This window comes from Ursus americanus, chromosome 12 (genome assembly GCF_024610735.1).
Source record: "Ursus americanus isolate L20-20 chromosome 12, mUrsAme1.1.p, whole genome shotgun sequence".
NCBI classification, from domain to species: domain Eukaryota; kingdom Metazoa; phylum Chordata; class Mammalia; order Carnivora; family Ursidae; genus Ursus; species Ursus americanus.
Window position 1 is genome coordinate 8,726,605 of NC_142138.1, and position 18,561 is coordinate 8,745,165.

The 18,561-nt window shown below is 39.7% G+C and overlaps 1 protein-coding gene across 2 annotated transcripts; it reads left to right on the top strand.

The window, feature by feature from the left end:
* The first annotated feature begins 1,546 nt into the window (after positions 1-1,546).
* Positions 1,547-7,533, top strand: CDKN2C (cyclin dependent kinase inhibitor 2C). 2 transcript variants are annotated; one of them, XM_045799578.2, is made up of 3 exons: positions 1,547-2,759; positions 3,216-3,355; positions 6,785-7,533. In XM_045799578.2, the coding sequence occupies exons 2-3, from the start codon at positions 3,227-3,229 to the stop codon at positions 7,160-7,162; spliced, it is 507 nt and encodes a 168-aa protein (XP_045655534.1). In that variant the 5' UTR covers positions 1,547-2,759; positions 3,216-3,226; the 3' UTR covers positions 7,163-7,533. The 2 variants fall into 2 exon arrangements, with proteins under 2 accessions (XP_045655534.1, XP_045655535.1); XM_045799579.2 differs by lacking the exon at positions 1,547-2,759 and having other exon boundaries at positions 2,869-3,355.
* Positions 7,534-18,561: the final 11,028 nt, after the last annotated feature.

The following is an 18,561-nucleotide window of genomic DNA, read 5'->3' on the forward strand; positions in this document are numbered from 1 at the left end:
TATACACGAGCATAATTTAAGATTCTTCCTCATTACAATACCTTCTCTTAGCAAGAAACCATAATAAATGCCAGAAAGCAACTCTTCATAAATTTGAAATGTCCAAGTACATGTAAGAAATGAGAGGAGTTAATTTCTGGTGTTGTAGTTCATACTTGATTCACAATTCAAGTTCAGTTACCTAAGAAAAGAGCTCTAGTTATTTTTTTCCTCAACACTTCTGTTAAAGGAAACACTGCCAGATTCTTCCCAGTTTCAGCTCTCCGTCTATCTACTAGCCAAACTGTTGCTAGATGATTATCCAGATGTTTCTGGTGTGTTTTGTTGTTAATACTCCCATTATACTTCAAGGGGCTGCGTACAGATGTTGCTGGAGGATATGCTTACTACAGGCCGGCTCTGATTAGACCACTTGTCATTTTTTGCTTGGTTTCATTTTGACCACTGAGTGCATCATGTAACTGTGCTGGGTATTTTTAAGAGCAAAAAATATAGAAACCAGTAGTTAATTAATCTTACATAGCTAAAAGAGGAGGTTAAAAGTACAGACAACTGGTGTCTCGGATGACTGAAATAAACGTTTGGGGAACAGACTATTTACCCCTTTACATTTAGACACCCTTCCCTCCCCCCAAAAAACAAGCCCCATCTAAGTAGAAAAAGAGAGAACTTTGGCAATAAAGAAATGGCCTTGTTAGAAAAGCTTCCCAAGAATTATTGTAAATTTAGCTTTAAAGTTAATTGCTTCTCTCCCTTTTCCCGAAGAAATGGAATATTTCAGTTTCTCGTCCCTGAAACATTAAGAGTTCAGAGTTCGTCATGATTTCTTCCCTATACTATGTCTCTAGTTTTCGTAAAAGTCAGTCTATTAAAGAAGTTTGCTTATTCTGAGCACTGTTCTCGCTGTCAGTCCGGGTCTCTTCCTCCACCCCCACGGCCACCTCTGCCCACCACGACCCGGGGCATTGATCTGGCAGGTGCGAGGCAGAGGCCGGGGACTGAGAAAAGGCTGCGGAGTTTACACAGAACGCGCCCCAGAGGAGGAGGCGGCAGCGGTAGGCCTGGCCGCCCAAACTTCGAGAGCCTAACGGGGGAGCGCGGAGGCGAGCCGGCCTGCCCTGCCAGGGCCGGGGAAAACTTGGTTCGCGCCAGCTCGCTCTCCGCCTTCCAGCAGCCAGCGCCGCCGAGCCTCTAAGGCCCTGCCGCTCTCCGCAGCCGTCTTAATTAACAAGCCTCTTCCCCCTCACCCGCCCCCCCGGGCTCCAGGAGTCCGGGGTTTCGTGTCGTAGACTCCATCTCGACAGCCAGCCTGAGGAGGCCAAACCCGGCTCCGCGGGACAGAACGCCGATACAGCTGGGGACTGGCCGCGGGGCGGGCGGGTGGGAACCAGCGCCTGAGATGCAGGGAGGACGGTGGGGACCGCCGAGGCGGGAGAAAGGGCGCGGGCAGGGGGCGGAGCGAGCGAGTCCGCGAGCGCGAGCGCCTCCTGGGCAGTGGGCGGGGCGTGGGCGGTGCCCGGCCTTCCCGCTCCCGCGGCGCTGCAACTCAGCCGAGCCTCCTTAAAACTCTGCCGTTAAAATGGGGGCGGGTTTTTCAACTCAAAAAGCGCTCAATTTTTTTCTTTTCAAAAAAAGCTGATGAGGTCGGAAAAAAGAGAGAAGAAACCGGCACCGTCTCTGCAGCGGTAACAGAAGCAGCAATTGTTTGAGCGAAAAAAGAAGCCAGGGAGGGAGGGAAGGAAAAGAGCTCAAAGGAGGACAACGCACAAGTGTCTGTAGGGGTGAAGAGAGCAGGGACCGGCGATTTGGGGGGACCAGCTACAAAAGAAACTGTCACTGGGAGCGCTGCGGCTCTGGAGGAAGCAGCGCTGCCCGGCTCGGCTGTAGGGCGCAGTTAGCTGGCGGCCGCTGCCCTGTCGGCGGCACAGGCTGGGGACACAGGCCGGGGGACTGCGAGAGGTTGGCGAAGTGGCACCGGGTGTCGGAGCCGCTGGGCTCTCGCCGAGAGGGCGGCGGGACTGGCTGCGCTCTGACATTGTGGCGACTCCCCATACTCAGACCTTGGCCTGCGCTTCTCTGGTCGCTCCCGATCTCCGGAGGCCCCCAGAAAACTGGGAAAGGAAGGAAAAGACGGCGGCGGCAGCTCAATGAGAGTCTACAGTAGGAAGTCTGAACTGGCTTGGTCGTAGGCGGGAAGTTACCGGTGGGCTGCCCTGTGCAACCGCGATGCTGCCGCGCGCTGCTCCGGCAGTCCGGGCCCCATAGACGCTTCCCGCATCACTCGCTTCTTTCTTCACGCTACTGGGAGTCCCGGGACCTGGTGGGGCCGGCATGACCGACTTGCCCGGAGCCCGCCGCGCGCCCGGCCGTCTCCGGAGACGCGCTCCAAGCCTGGCTCCCACGGCCTCTGAGGCTCCGCGGGGCTGCGGCAGCCCAGCGGGCGGGCTACGGAGCCTTCCCAAGCGGCGTTAGCCAGCAGTTCGGCCCGGACGCGAATAAAAGCTCCTCCTGAGAAGCGGAGGCCACTGAAGAGTCGTTAAGAACTATAACTTGCGGGCCACGGAACTGCTACTCCCGTTTGCCTTTGGCGATCATCTTTAACCCTCCGGAGCACGTCAGCATCCAGCCACCGCGGCGCTCTCCCTGCAGCGGAGGACTCAGGACTACCCCTTCCGTGAGACGGATGGAGACCGAGCCCCTCCGAGGACCTGCCCCAGCGGTTCTGGCTCGCGCGGTTCAAGTCACCACCGTGAACAAGGGTGGGTTAATGCCTTTTCTTTCCCCCGAAATGTCTTTTCTTCCGCGGTATTTTGTGCCCTGATCTAGTCCCTTAAGTCTCCGCACACATTCCTCAGAGATCTGTAGTGTAGATACGTGACAGCTCTGCCTACATTTTACGTCCAGAGTAATTTGCCAGGAATATATATATATGTCTGTGTGTCTTTCTGTTGAGTCACCAGAATTCTTCACAGGGGTTAAGCTAAAAAGCGAGAAGCGGAGCCCCTCTCCAATGGCTCAGTTTTGCTGAATAATCACGTGTGAATCGAGGGGCGGGCTTTTGGCAGGCAGATCTTACTAGTATTTACTACCAAGCTCTACTCCAGATTAACCATCCCAGTCCTTCTGTCAGTCTCCGATGCCATCATGCAGCCTGGTTAGGAGCAAAGGAAAGGGGAAAAAGAAAAACAACTAATTCATCTTTTCCCGATCGTCAGGACCCTAAAGAATGGCCGAGCCTTGGGGGAACGAGTTGGCGTCTGCAGCTGCCAGGGGGGACCTAGAGCAACTTACTAGTTTGTTGCAAAATAATGTAAACGTCAATGCACAAAATGGATTTGGAAGGACTGCGCTGCAGGTTGGTATCCAGAGAGGTGGGGAAAACAGGTCAACAATGTTGCCTACGTGACCCGGGTTTCTGTAATAACGGCTTTTAAGCTTTCAGGGGTACAAAATTTCACTGTTTTTAAAGCCTAGTTGGTTGCCATATTTTATATCTTTAAGTGGATCCAACTCCCCAAAATGACGTACTTTGAACAAACTCGTCAAATTCAGTAACATCTTCGATATCAAATGGTTTCCAGGTTTGGTCTTAATTTTTGGACTGTTTTTGTGACGGTAAGGATTTAAAAGTAGCCGTAGCAGCGCTGAGGTGTGTATGTGTGTGTGTGTGTGTGTGTATGTGTTTTAAGACAGCTCTGTAAACACATTATTATGATTATTATTTGAAGTAAATACACTGCTATTAGTGGTTTCCGCGCTTTGCTCCAATAATTGACTTTAACGTTAATTTTCCTGACTACTGGCGAGGGTGTTTTTCCTTCAAATACTTCAAGTTTTGACAAACGACCTTTCCTCATTTGGAATGGGTGGCCTGGGCACGGGGACAGGATGTACATTTCACAGTTAATGTAATACCATCCACCCATTCAGGATTGAGGAGGAATACAAAGTTGAATTTTCTAATCAGAGCTCAGTTTGTAGTATTTTTGTCTCTGCGGTCATGCGGTGGTATGTTCTAATTTTCAGTAATTAGATTTACAAGCAAGAAATGAAACATGTCCAGCTGCCAAGTATTGTACCTGATATTTTTTTTCCTCCTCTGAATGTTAGTTATCATGTAACTTAGTTGAAAGGCTTAGAAACGGAAAAATGGCCAAGTAGTCTCAAATAGTTGCTTTATCAGAGTTCTGATGGTATTCTTATGAACTGTTCTTATTCGGAAATGCAACACTTGAAGCTGTTTTTGGAAATCCACTGGGGACAAGGTTTTAGACAAATACTTTGTTTTACTTAAAAGAATTAGAAATTTAAGTGGCAGGAGGTATACTATTAACAGACGAAGTTCAGTCTGTGCATTTTAAAACAATATACTAACCTTGCAAAAATTTCAGTATTAAGGAAGTTTATGCATAGATACTAAATTATTTAATCTTGTTATTTCGGGTAGATTCTGTGGAATAAGGAATTTTTTTTCTTTGTCCACCTAGTAGTTTTTAATAGGTTTGATGGTGATAACAATGCTACAGATTTAACACATTGAAAAGTTTCATATTGAAAACCCAGAAGATTATATAAATCTCACAAAGAATGAGCAACTTAACCCATGTTCAGAATAAGATGTTACAGGAGTTTTGACGAACAGGAAGACTGGGAGATTAATACTGACAAAAAAAGTTTTGGCATTTTTAATGCAGCTTTTCAATCTTGTTTATATTAAGCACACTTATCAATATACTAACACCCACTTATTGTGGCTTAACCCTAGTACATATAGTGAAACATACACAAACAGGAGTCTCAAGGCTTATTTTCAGTATGTATAATCCTGACTCTGAAGTTGCGTCACAACTCAAGAAAGAACTTTCTTTCAAAACAATTTCCAATATTACTATTATTTTCTGTGAAAGATGGCAAATTTTCTTCTACAATTATGTTCGTTTAACTCAGTTGCAAAAGCTTTCCCCCCCTTCCTAGTGTAAGCTTTTCAATCAGGATAATATCAAAGGCCTTAATCGCACATTTGCTTTACAAAGATCCAAGGTGTCTGTCCCTTATTTTTCCCAGTCCAGGTCCTTAAATGTGACTTAATCTCTAGAGGTAGATGTGGCAAAAATTAGATTGTGCTCATTCTTAACCAAAAAGTATATTTTATTGAAATTCTCAAAAAATAAATTATGTATCATTTTTACCACTGCCCCAAAGAAAGGGCCAAGTCAGCAGGGTTTTATCAACAGGGAAGCGTAATATCTTAGCCATCTATATAGTTTGCATTTATAAAATATTTTTCATTCTAAATATGTTTTGTCACTTAATTTGTGATTATTTTTTAAATAAACAGTTTAAAGAGATAGATCAACTTTGTATGTATTTTTCAATGGATATTTAATTTCACAAACATTTGAGTGTCTACTATGTAATCTATTTATAATAAATTCAGGTTATTATGAATATACCTAAATATAAATGAAACCAGTTAAAATGCTGAACTATTTTCTGGCATGTTAATGAGACTCAATTTTTTTTTCACAACTAAATTATATGTATTATATAATTGCATGCTGCTCTACATTTTATAATTATAAGAGCTTAACAGAGACCCCTATTAGAGTGAAATGGATTCAAATAATAGATAAGTCTTTGTCATGTGAATTATTTGTATGTTGACAGCAAATTTTAATACCACAATCTTACTTTTAAAATTTTGGCAGTTTACAAATAGCTATTCCTAAATGCCTGATAATAACTGCAAAAGGAAATAAGATGGCATCACCAGTTGATTATTAAATGCGCTCGAAACACAAAACAGAGTTGTCTGTCTCAAAATACACATTAAATATCTTATTTTCTCTTTGTTTGCTCACTTAAAAATCAGGAAGCTAGTTAGAACTTTAAGAAACAGTAAGTAGTAGAGTAGGATAACTGTTTCATTCTTTTCAAGATTGGTTGCCATGCAATTATCTCCTAATACATGGCATATAATGAACTTAGCTTTAGATAAATCAGTATCATAAGCAATGTAGAACACCATTGATTATTTAACACCTTAACGATCAGTAACATTTTAAAATTTGAGGTGAAGGATTCTAAGCACCGAACACACCCGGTAGCCAATATGAAATAACTTCCAAAGAAAAAATATTTTTAAAAAACACTTGGAAATTTGAGCTTTATCTATTCGGAGAGAACTTGTGAAAATTAATAATTTAAGAAAATAACAGCTCCGGTGTTTTAATAGATCATTTTTATACTAGGTGGTGGAGTCTGATGTGTGGAAACACTTCTTTGGAGGTTTAAAGAAACTCACTGTCCTTATTTCTTTTCAGTAGCTATTTAGAAAATAAATTTTATTTACATTTGATATTTCAGAATTAATAACCCAGGTTTTATGTTTTATGAGCATAAGCAAGCAAACAAGAGATTCTCAAATTCCATTTCTTCTATTTTAATAAATTCATGAAATTACACAACTATTCATGGGAGAGAGGAAACTGAGTTGTGGGTGAATGTTCTACAAGTTGGACTAGTTCTATTTTATTGATCAATTTATCCTACTTTTGGGCCCATTTAAGATATTCCAACATAGAAGTTCAATTTTTAGAGGTCTTCTTCTACTTTTACCTACTAGTACTTTCTTTCCTGCAATTGAACCCTTCAGACCCCACCAGGTGTGTCTTCCCCAAGCACTTTCACCAAAAATAAAGTTATATAAATAGAAGAGATGGGTATTTTAAAATAGTCTTGTAGGAACACTTGAAGGATTCTCCCGTTTTCTCTTCCTTCCTAGGTTATGAAACTTGGGAATCCCGAGATTGCCAGGAGACTACTACTTAGAGGTGCTAATCCCGATTTGAAAGACCGAACTGGTTTCGCTGTCATTCACGATGCAGCCAGAGCAGGTTTCCTGGACACTTTACAGACTTTGCTGGAGTTCCAAGCTGATGTTAACATCGAGGATAATGAAGGGAACCTGCCCTTGCACTTGGCTGCCAAAGAAGGCCACCTCCCTGTGGTGGAGTTCCTCGTGAAGCACACCGCCAGCAAAGTGGGGCATCGGAACCATAAGGGGGACACCGCCTGCGACTTGGCCAGGCTCTACCGGAGGAACGAGGTCGTTAGCCTGATGGAGGGAAACCAGGCGGAGGGAGCTTCAAATTTGCCATGAATGTGGGGAGGGCTCTCCCACACTGCCTTCTATTTTGTCAGTTAATTGGTTGGCTCTCCTATTTTGCTATAACTTGTTAAAATTCAGTTCTGTCATATTTTAAGCACCTAGTTAAATCTTCTCAGACTGTAAAATGGAAATCTTACTACAGGTTTATGAATATATTTAAGCAACATCCTTTCACCTGCAAAATCCTGAGTTCTAACATGTAATTGCAAATAGCTTTGGCTTTCTCCTGAATATGTTATCTTGCCTTGACTTTTTCCTTGCTTCTCCCTTTGCCAGTCTCAAAACCCAACCTAAGAGACTTTGTTTTAAAAATGGCCTGTCCTGATGCTTCTTTTGTGTAATTAAAACACTTTTTCAAAACAGGACAATGTTTTTCTGTGATTTCCACTCTATTACCCCCACATAATTGCCACTTGCTAAGGAGAAGTGTACTAAAAGATCACAATGTTGTAAGTTTCAACATTAGAAAAGTAGACCAAGTAAAAAACTAGACATACTCTATTGATGATTCAGTTATTCTTTCTTTCCTCATGCCTCCCCCCAAAGATTTTACTTGGCGCCTTGTATTTCTGCTTCACAACAAAATAAGGACAACATTTTTTGAAGACCTGAAGTTATTTCAATGTGAATTTTTCCTAATGTTCAATCTTCCCCTTTCCTCAAAGTTAAATAGTTGAAAAACAGGCTTCAGAAGTAGCGATCTGAAAACATATATTAGCTCTAAAAGTCACTTTTAAAAGACAACGCCGCCTTAAAAGTGCTTCCCACTAGTTGTTTTTTTTTTATAGGTCACGAAGTGAAACAATTGGTTAAATAATACATTTCCCAAAATTATACCATAAGTATACTATCACATTTTTTCTCCCTGCATGTCGGAAATGTAACATTACAAAATGTTAAGTCTTAAAATATAATGCAGAAACAAATTTTTAGGGGATAAAAAGTACAGCAAGGAAAAAATATAGAAATTACATGTAAAGGTCATAACTAATTATATATACATGTAAGGGTCTTAACTGCAGTATAATAAATATAGAAACTTTTACAATAAATAAATAGGCCACTCCTATATATGGTACTTGATTTCCACAAAACTTTTTAGTAAAGGCTTATAAAATCTTGTTGAGAATACATTTAGCTAAAAATAAAAAAAATTTTTGAGTGAAATAGAAACATCGAATTTCCAAGAGAATTGTCCAGCATCTACTACTTTATTTTTAATTAAAGATTTTCACCAAAGGATTTCAATGCAGTTACCATTTATAAATTTATAAATACTTTATTCATCATCTCCGACATGAACAAAGATGTTTTATATGAAAGCTCCCTCCTTTTGCTTTATAAGCTCCCTGCCCTGGCTCCAAAAAGAACAAAATACTTCAAGGTTTATTGAAGGGCATGGTTCTGATGCCTGCCCTAACAAGGATTGGAATGGTCGCAGGCAAGTGGTTTTCAATAATTTATTTTCCATGATAGTATAAAAGAATATAGGAAAAAAAGTTTAATCCTTTTCATTTATCACTAAAGTTCACCTTCCTTGAGTGCAATAAGACATCACCTTCTACCATCCCTAACCACAAATTACTGAATAAATTCATTTTTCACAGCAACATGAAATTAAATTTAAAATATTTAATTTTAAAGTTTAGAAAAAAGTAGAAATTGGGATGTTTTGAAGGAAAAAGTGTTGTGTTTTGGATTTTAAAACCAGAATCAGTATACAAAATACACTGCTTGGGAAATCTGAATACTTTCTAAACACAAGCCTGTTACTAAAAAATAAAAACAACCCCTTTTACAAGTTGCAACTGTAAAGATGGACATTTCTGAATTTAAAGTGGAGTTTAATTAACTTTTCAGTATCCAAGTTTCAGCATTAAAATGACTCTTTAGAAATTTCAAATCTAAAGGCATAGGGTGTCTATAAAGCCGGAGAGAAGTACTACAGTTTTTTGTTCTTGAGCGGTTGGAGCACAGTAAGGGGAGTGGGAGCTCTCTCTTCATTAGCCTAGAATTTGCTAAGCATTAAAACATTGGCACATTTCTTTGGCTCTTCGCAGGAAATAGCTTTACTAATCTAAGTATTTTAGAAATGAGTTATGTGGCCCCCCTCTAGGAAATATGAAAAGCCATTATTCAATCTCTCAAAAACCTCGACAATATTCAGCAAGACTTTGAATGCGTTGAAATGTATACGATGGAAGAAAAGGTGCTGCTGAGTTTAATGGGATTAATTTGTAACGAGCTGAGGTAGAGAAGGGTCTTAACTTAATTCAGATGCAGAGTGGAGCGGCAAGCGCAAATTGATGAGTGATCAGAACCCCAGGAGACAACGCTATATAAAGGATGGAGGACCCTTAAACTGGGATGCGCTCTCAAATTCAGTTCTTCACTGCGTCCGCATCCACTTCTGGAAACTCGAGTTCAGCCTTTGCCCAGTAAATTGAATTCAAGCTTATACCTGGGGGAGGAGAGGGGGCACTAATAGCACCTCAGGCCACATTCTGGTTCTTGAGCCACTGGGCAAACTTCATTTTATCATATTTCGGTAGTGAATCAATATTTTTCTGATAAACATTACACATCTCACACTGGGGTGATGAGCTCCTACACACACACCACCCTGGGTAAGTAATAAATAGATAAAATAATTCTATCCCAGGAAAGCAATTCAATTGGTAGTATTATACACTTTCCTAATCATGTTGATCAAACGAACGTTGTGGAATCCGTAGCCCGGGACTGGTTTCGAAATCTCAGTTCCCAAAAAGGTGCTTTCGGCTTTTGCCGGGGGGTAGAAGTAATAGTCCAGAAGCGCTGGAAGATCACAGTGCTGGAGCGGGAAAGGGTCGTACGGTCAGCCTTCCTGACTGCCCTAAGCTACCTTCATTGAAAGACTCCGGGGGGGCGGGGGAGAAGTCCCGGTCTTGCTATCTCGAGACTGTTTTGATTTTACACGGCATTTCCAAAAAAAAAAAAAGAAAGAAAGAAAGAAAGAAGAGCAGATCCACGGAGGGACCTATTCAGAGAGGCGGGAGACAATCCTCCAGCCTGAGACCGGGAATAAAGCTCTGCCCCTGGCCAACCTAAGCCAAGCCGTCTATGCAGGGGCTGCGAAGACATCCTTTCTGTCCCTTCGAAACTCTCCAGACGCCAACGGCAGCTCCGGCTCCCCAGTGAGGAAGCTGAGCCCAGAGCTCCCTCAGGGCGCGCAGAAAAGCCCGGCGTGGGGGTGGGGGAGTTTCAAAACCGTTAGCTCGCGTTGTTTTTTTTTTTTTTTCTTTTCCCTCCCTCTCTAAGGTTTCTTTTCTTTTCTCTTCCTGTCCAAATATTTCAAATTTCCGCGCCTTAAATAACAGTCTCCTTTTATTTAGTTAGTTTCCTCGGCAGGTTTGGCCGCCCGCTAGTCTCTGCCCCCCATCGGGCCCGGGGCGTCTCGGGCGCCTCGGTGCTGCCTGCAGCCCCTGCGCGCTGCCCCCGGCCCAGGCTGCGTGGCCCAGAGCGCGCCAGCCGGAGCCACAGCCCCCTCTTGCCGCGACCTCGCCTGACCCGGCTCTCCGGGCGCCCAGAGCCAACTAAGGCCGCCCCCCGCCCGGACGCCCGTCTGCCTCCCAGCTCGACTTCCCTCCCCGGACTTTGGAGCCTTTTCTGCTTTGGGGTTTGGATCCCGGTCTCTCTGGAGCGGCGGAAGGGCCGCGGCAATAGGAAAGCAGCGGAGAAGGCCAGTGGCCGGAGCCTGCCCCAGCCCCCACCCCGCGGGTAACCTTGGAGGCGCCCTCGGAGTGAGTGTGTGCGTTGCTGCGCCAGCCGGCTGGGGCGAGCGGGCGCACCGCGCAGCGGGCAGGAGGCGGGAGCTGGGGGCGGGGAGGGGGAGAGAGCCCCGGCGCCTGCCCGCCGCTGCCACAGAGCCTCGGGAGCTACGGGCTACCGGGGCGGCCAGGGTCCCTCGGCCCTGGCCTTCAGGCAGCGGTCCCTGAGGAGGCGGCGGCCATCCCACTGGATGGTTCCGGCGACCTGTGCCTGAGGACTGGGGCCGGAGGGCGACGTGGGAGCAGGGGCAGGCGGGCCGGTGAGTGCCTAGCTCTCCGCAGAGGTGAGCTGGCGGCGGGACGCGGCGCGGCGGCTGGAGCAACTCCACGCCCAATGCCAATGCCAGCACTCCCTCCTCCTCCCCCCGTGACAGCTGAGGACAGCCGGGCTCCGAGCCTCGCGTCCAAGTGCGAGGAGGCAAATGCACCTCGGGCTTCTCAGCCCCTTAGACTATTCGGGAATTTGCCCTGTGGTGTTGCTTCCCCTCCACCCCCCTATAAACTACTAGTCGTCCAGGACTGAAAATGCACGTTCTTTCGGAAAGACCCTCAGCGCGAAATACAGAGATTGCAGGCCCGCCGGCACTTTGGGTGGGGCCCGGGTGTGCAAAACACCTAGAAGGGGGTCTTCTTGTTCTGTTTTTACCTGGAATAGATCCGAATATTGAGTATGAATCTTCAAGCGGTGTCTCAAAGACTAAAAACTCTCCAGATCTGGATAGTGACTTGGTAAATTAAGGTTCCAGTGAAATGTTTTGCCATCTGCTACAGAAACATTGTGCAAGCTTCAGGTGTTAGGATGTGGGTTTGGAATTTTCTGTACTGTCTTTAATTCTCAAAGACACTAAATAACAGCATGGTAACACACCCGGCAAGTGAGCAAAGGTTATCCTTGCCACCACAGCACCTGCAAAAGCACAAGTGGAACTCACATATTTTGCTTCCTGAGTTCTAAAATGGCTTCTGTACGGTCCAGGGGTACCAGCACATACAAGGAGGGGGACAGGAGACGGGAAAAGAGTTTGCACATTAAAAAAAAAAAAAACCCAAAACCAAAACAAAAACAAACCTACACTGACATTATTACACTTCAGTTAATCCACCTCACCTCTCATTCTCCCAGCCCCCATCCTCAATGGTCAAGGAAGAATTTTAGTGTAGGCCTATTCTATAATTCTTCGTACAGCCTTTTTCTCTTCTCTCACCCCCCTCCCCCCAAAAAACGAGTCGGCCAAAAATATCAGCTCTTTTGCGGAGGAAGTAAAAAAACCACCAATCCTTATCCAAACTATCCGTCATTTCTTTTGTGTACTAAGAAGAAATCCTACATATAACCAATACTATGAAAGAAGAAATGATTTACCTAGACTTCAAACACACTTAATTGGTATAATTAAAGTGATATTAATTATCTTTTAACATGAAAATAATGGGATACTTTCTGAAATTGATAGGTGAAAAGCTAAAAAAATCACCCACATGTTTGGAGAGGTAGCTTCTGCCCTTCTTTATATTTAATCAGTACAGTAGTTACTTAGGAAAAAATAGGTCCTTTATCTTGACCATATAAAGCAATATCATGCTGACTAATTTTATTTTAGTTATATGCCTTAGTTTTTCAGATTAGTTATATATAGTGATAGTTCACTATAAAGCAAAACTGACAACATCTTATAATGTTAAAATTTTAATTTGGAAATGCAACCAAATTATCACAACCATATTAAAATACAGTCTACTCCCCTGTTTCTTCTAAATGTACAATGTGCACAACTTGCTGATAGAGAAGTCTGCCCTGAGTTTAAAATTTATGCCTTGGAAACATGATTTCCTAAAGTAAAAAATAACTCACTGGTCTTTAAGAATAGTTATTCTATAATTTGGCTATTCTGTGTACAGCTAATGTAACAGTACCTCTTTGTCTTACATTTTGGAACTATTGTAAAAGCCATTTGGGCCCAAATAGTTCTTGTTCCATAGTTTTCTCCTTCAGATATATTTGCTAAAAAGTGACTGTCAATGATGCAACAGCGTTCTGATGTCCATTCTGCTAATCTAAAAACTTCAGACCAAACCTATACAGACCATTTTAAAAGGAACATGCATTTCTTCTTATGTCAAAACTTAGGAAAGATATGATTGAATGTTAACATTTGAAAGTCCTAGAAGAACTAATTTGCAAATCAGTTATTATAGTGTAGTGATGATTCAAGATTAAATTTTTAAAACTTCACATTTTAGAAGAATAAGTGGAATCAAATTATTAAAGTAAGCAACATTTGATGATGATTAATAGTATAGTATTTCCTATCTCAATACTCAAAATAAGCAACAGTGTGTATTCTGGTATGATTTTTAACTGTCAAGATAATAATATATAATGATCTTTATTAGTTATAGGAGTAATTGTTGTAGAGTCTCTTTTCCACTGCTAAGTAAAATATAATTAAAACACAGTAGCTCTTTTTAAAAAACACTGCAGTGCATAATCACCCATATTTTTGGCTGGCCCCCTCTTTTTTTCCTTTACTTTTTATATTTTTTTGCCTCCACATTTTAGGTGATGGACAAAAATAGCATGTAGAAAGAGGTTTCCAATTCTCCTTTATTCCTGTTCCCTCAGCCATCTCTTTCTCTATTCACAAACATTACTTCACCTTTAAAACTCATATGTTGTGATGCTAAAAAGTAATTGTTATTCCCATGAATTTAAATTTATCATAGGCCTATAAGTGAAAAAGCTCTCAATCTGTATTTTATTTAAAATAATGCTAAGTGAAGAAAAGTGTGGACGTTAGGTTACAGCAAGTGTGTAATTATGTTTTGAATATAAATTTGCTGGAATCTTAAAACCTATTTAATATTTTGACATATGCAAAGACTTTTGGTGCAGGATCAAGATCTAGAAAATCTTAAATTTCTGGTCTTCAGAAAATAATATATTTTATTTTGCCATATTAAGATAAGACCAATTGTTTTAGCTAATAAAAAGTTAAAATGTTGATATAGAAAAATATGAAGGTACAAAATATCATTGTACCACTATGATATCAAATCTAATGCAATGGCTTTTTAAAATAAATTATTCTTACTGGTATATTGTACATTTTAATTATACTGATCACTATTTTACAGTTAAATTTTGCACTTGGCACACGGACCAGAGTTTTCTAAGTTTATCTAAAAGCATATAGTTGTTATCATGCAGGTATTCAAAGTAATACTTTGTGGTCCTGTCCTATATGGGTATTTTTATGTAAATGTGTGCATGTTTAGATATTTCTAAAAACTAAAGTTTACTACTGATCAAATAGATATTTTGAACAAATAGTATCAATTCACTTCATATTACTATTTTAAGATATAAAATCATGATCTGCTATAGAAATGTTAGCTGATAATTTTTTAGACATAGGTGAAATCATTTTCATTAATGATCCAGGGAAGAATATAAATTAAAATCTGAAAACTGAAAATACTGATGCAGGTCCTAGTTCTACCTAGCTTATTGTTTCAAATTCTTGTCATGAGGCAAATATATATGAAAGCGACTTAACATCCATAATTAATAGACTCAAATTTGAAATAATAGAAATAGAATCGTGCTAGTGACAAGAGGAAAAATGGATACTTAAACTGTTTTAGATAGCCATGACTGTAGGTTAATTTAATTTCAATTACATGATAGGCAATTTGCTAACTAATCCAAAAGCAAGGACAAAACAAGACCATTAAAAAGATATCTGCCCAAGAATTCAAAAGCAAGGTGAACTAGATCAAAACTTTTTTTTCATTGTACCACCATGGGAAATATAAACAAGTTAATTTTCTTGGTATGGATAATTTTACAGTTCCCAGTGACGTTTTCTACCCTTTCACTTGCTTAATGCTTTTAAAACATATAGCTAGAAAATAACCACTTACTATTCACAGTCATATTTTAAAATTACATATATATTATGTTTTACTTATATGCAACAGACACATATTCTGTCCCAAAAGAGTAAGTTCAGCACCATTCTGAAAGGGAGAGTGATACAGTTGGACATCTGGGCTAGACTGAGGGGCTGTTTAATGTGAAACCCAAGTAGGGCCACAAGGGAGAGAGCACTGAATTGACTGAATGCTGGCTAATTTGCTTAAGAGTAATCAAAATGGCTCTGAGCCTGGTATACATTGTCTATAGTTGTTTAAATACACAATGTACCTACTAGGAAAGCAAATAACTTTATTCAAAGGTACTTAAAAGAAGAGATATATGTTTTTTTGCATCCAGAAGGACATCACAGATGTCACAGGGAAAACATTAATGTAACAACATAGAAAAGAACTGCACATAATAACATCAGCTGAAGATAAATGGTTTCAATTTCTTACGAAAGGCTTATGTTTTAAAGATGTAAAATGAACAGTTCTTCAAACATATGACTTGTATCTATAAAATACACAACACAAACTTATTAATATTCTAATTTTTAAAATTTTCACACACAAAAAATACTCCAAGGTACCTTTTTAGTTCATCAGATCCTGTTGAAATATCATGCACCATACCGTAAAATCAGCAAGTAAATGTGGCTTAGCAACATAAAAGAATTTTAAAGATCGTGCTTTCTAAGGAAAATGTCCTTCTTGAGTTATTAAGATGAAGATATGGGAATTTTTAGTAGCAACATTTTGTCTTCTACAAAAAACCCCCCCAGATTATATTTAGGATCAATGTAAAATTAATTTGATATTTCTAAAGTAATATTTTGTATCATTGTTTTAAGTTTAAATATGTAGAATTTAAACAAAAGAACTCTGTATGGCTGTTGCGAGGTTTCTCTTTATTCAGCAACAGAATAGACTGAAGAGAAGTTAGATCAAAACATAAAATTCAGATATAGCATTCATATTATACAACAACAATGATATTAAACCAACCAGGAGAAAAATTGTCTCACATCATAATCTTGTTTATTTGGGGAAAAGAATGTAAGAAAAAATATTTAAATCCCTTTTAATTAGATTAAAAGATTGCTGCCTTCTTATCCAATATTGTAGGGAATAAAATACTAAATATTTATAAAAGAGATATGAACATCCTAAAAAACAAGTAGCTCCCTCCTTAGGAAGTGTGATAATAATTGATCTGAGATGGTTCTCTGAAGATATTTTAATGTAGTTATGAATATGTTAGCATATAAAAAGTGCTGAATTGAATTTTGTCATCATTTAGTAGGTTATTAAATTGTATATATATAAAGAAAATAGGGGATACTTTAATAAATGTCTTTTCTTTTGGGAACCTCTTAATTTATGCATATACTAATTCAGTTTACATTTCAGTAAAAGGTGAGAGAAAAGGAACAAAATCAAGCATGTTAATAAATCAATATTTATTATTTTGTATCTGTATTACCTAACTTAATATTCATAACCCCTCTCATGGACTGGGCTTTATTCTTGCATTTTACAAAACAGGAAATCCAGATTTAATGATGCTGAGTAACTTTCCCATAATCACAGGCTAGTAATTTATAGCATAATGATACAAACCCATGTCTTCTTTAACTTCATTATGGCCAGATGGAAAGATCTTTCAGGAGAATTACTATATATCAGTCAATTCAACAACCGCATATTAAGTACTCATCATTATAGTCACTTAATAGATTTATGACCTTGGGAATAATTATATCAGAGGCTTCCCACATCTGTAAAATGGGGGTAATAATACCTACTTTGCCATGTTATTATAAATCATAAATGAAATGTGTGTAAATCTGCTGGTATTCAGTAAGCCTTTAATACGTGGCAATTATCATTATGGGAAATACAAAATAACAGAAAATCCATTCTTGACCTTAAGGAACTTAAAAGCTATTTGGGTAAAGTTTACATATGGCACACATGTAACAACTGGAAAGCCAGCAAGGGCTAAGTAAGTGCATGGTAGTTTGTACTGCAGATTGCACACACAAAAAAACAGTTTTGTTAGGGAAAATCTTATTAGAAGACTTATGATATGGATTTAAATATCCTCTAGTGGAAAACTTCCCTTACTGAGAAGAAAAAGGAAAAGCCACCTCAAAATAATTGACAATTTTTTCAGCATGTACTCTATGAGGGTGTCTATATCTAACAAATACATCAGGTGAACAATAGAAAGTAACTGCAAAGACATGAAATATATTATTAAAAGCATAAATAAGTAGGTATTTTGAAAGATATCTTTCATCATTTTGGAATAAGTGACTATGATACTTTGATTTAATGGGAATAGAAAAATACCTAGGAATTTCATAATCATTACATAATGGGATCCATAATAAGTAGTCAGTGTAGGCTAGTGAGTGAATGGTTTTAGAGCCAAAAAACTTTATTTCCAACTCTGGTACATTATATGTATCTCACCTTGGAACAGGCACTTAATCTTTCTGATCCTCATTTCCACATTTGTAAAATGGGTATAATTATATTCACATTACAGCATTATAAGAATTAAGAATAATATTTATTAATAAGTCATGTTATGGTCTAATATAAGAAATTTGTTTTGACATAAACCAACAGGTTTCCTGAGGCTTATATTCAGTTATATTAATCAGAAAGAAAAGAAAATCCCTCTTAGGTGAACATAACCTTGAGTAACACAGATATTTGTAGATTAAGAATAAAAACTTTGAACTAAGACTTAAAGTCATTGCTCCAAGCATCTATATACACTTAAGTACTTGTGACCAATATACAAGTACATTCTGTTTAATAACCACTTATTAAATACCTATCATATGTGAGGTATTTTTCTATATGCTACATATACAAAGCTGAGTAACGGGCAATTTAGTAAGGGAAACAAAATACCATATACAGACTATAGTAGAGTATTAGGCATAATGAAGGCACAAAAGAAATAATAAATTAGACTTGGAAAGTAGTAAGTACCTGAGAGAAACCAAACTCCATTTTCAGAAAGTTACTCTAGAAGATTCAGGTAGACTTTTGCTTTCAACAAAAGGAAGACTAGATATCTAAAAAAAAAAAAAATCCCCAAACAAAACAAACGACAAATAAATTGTTGGAAAATATTTTTTAAAACATATTTTGGCATGCAGAGTGCACTGGTAAGAAAGTAAGGGAAATCTACAGAGACAAAAAAATGAGGAAAAGTGAGTCCTTATACCAGCTGCTCTAGGAACATCCACTGATCTCTAATGCGTTAGTTTCCTGGGGCTGCCATAACCAAGTACAACAAACTGGGTGGCTAAAACAACAGAAATGTATTGTCTCACATTTCTAAAGGGTAGAAGTCTGAAATCACTTTGGTTCTTTCTGAGGGCTGAGGAAGAATCTATTCCATTCCTAGCTTCTGGTAGCATCAGACAATTCTTGGCTTGTAGATGGTGTTCTTCCTAGGTCTTGGCATTGTCTTTCCTTTATGTGCGTCCAATTTTCCCCTATTTATAAGAACACCAGTCATAATGAATTAGGGCCCACCCTAAAAAACTCATCTTACATTGATTATCTGCTAAGGCTATTTCCAAATAAGATAATACTCATAAGTACTGGAGGTTAGGACTTCATTGTCTTTTGGGG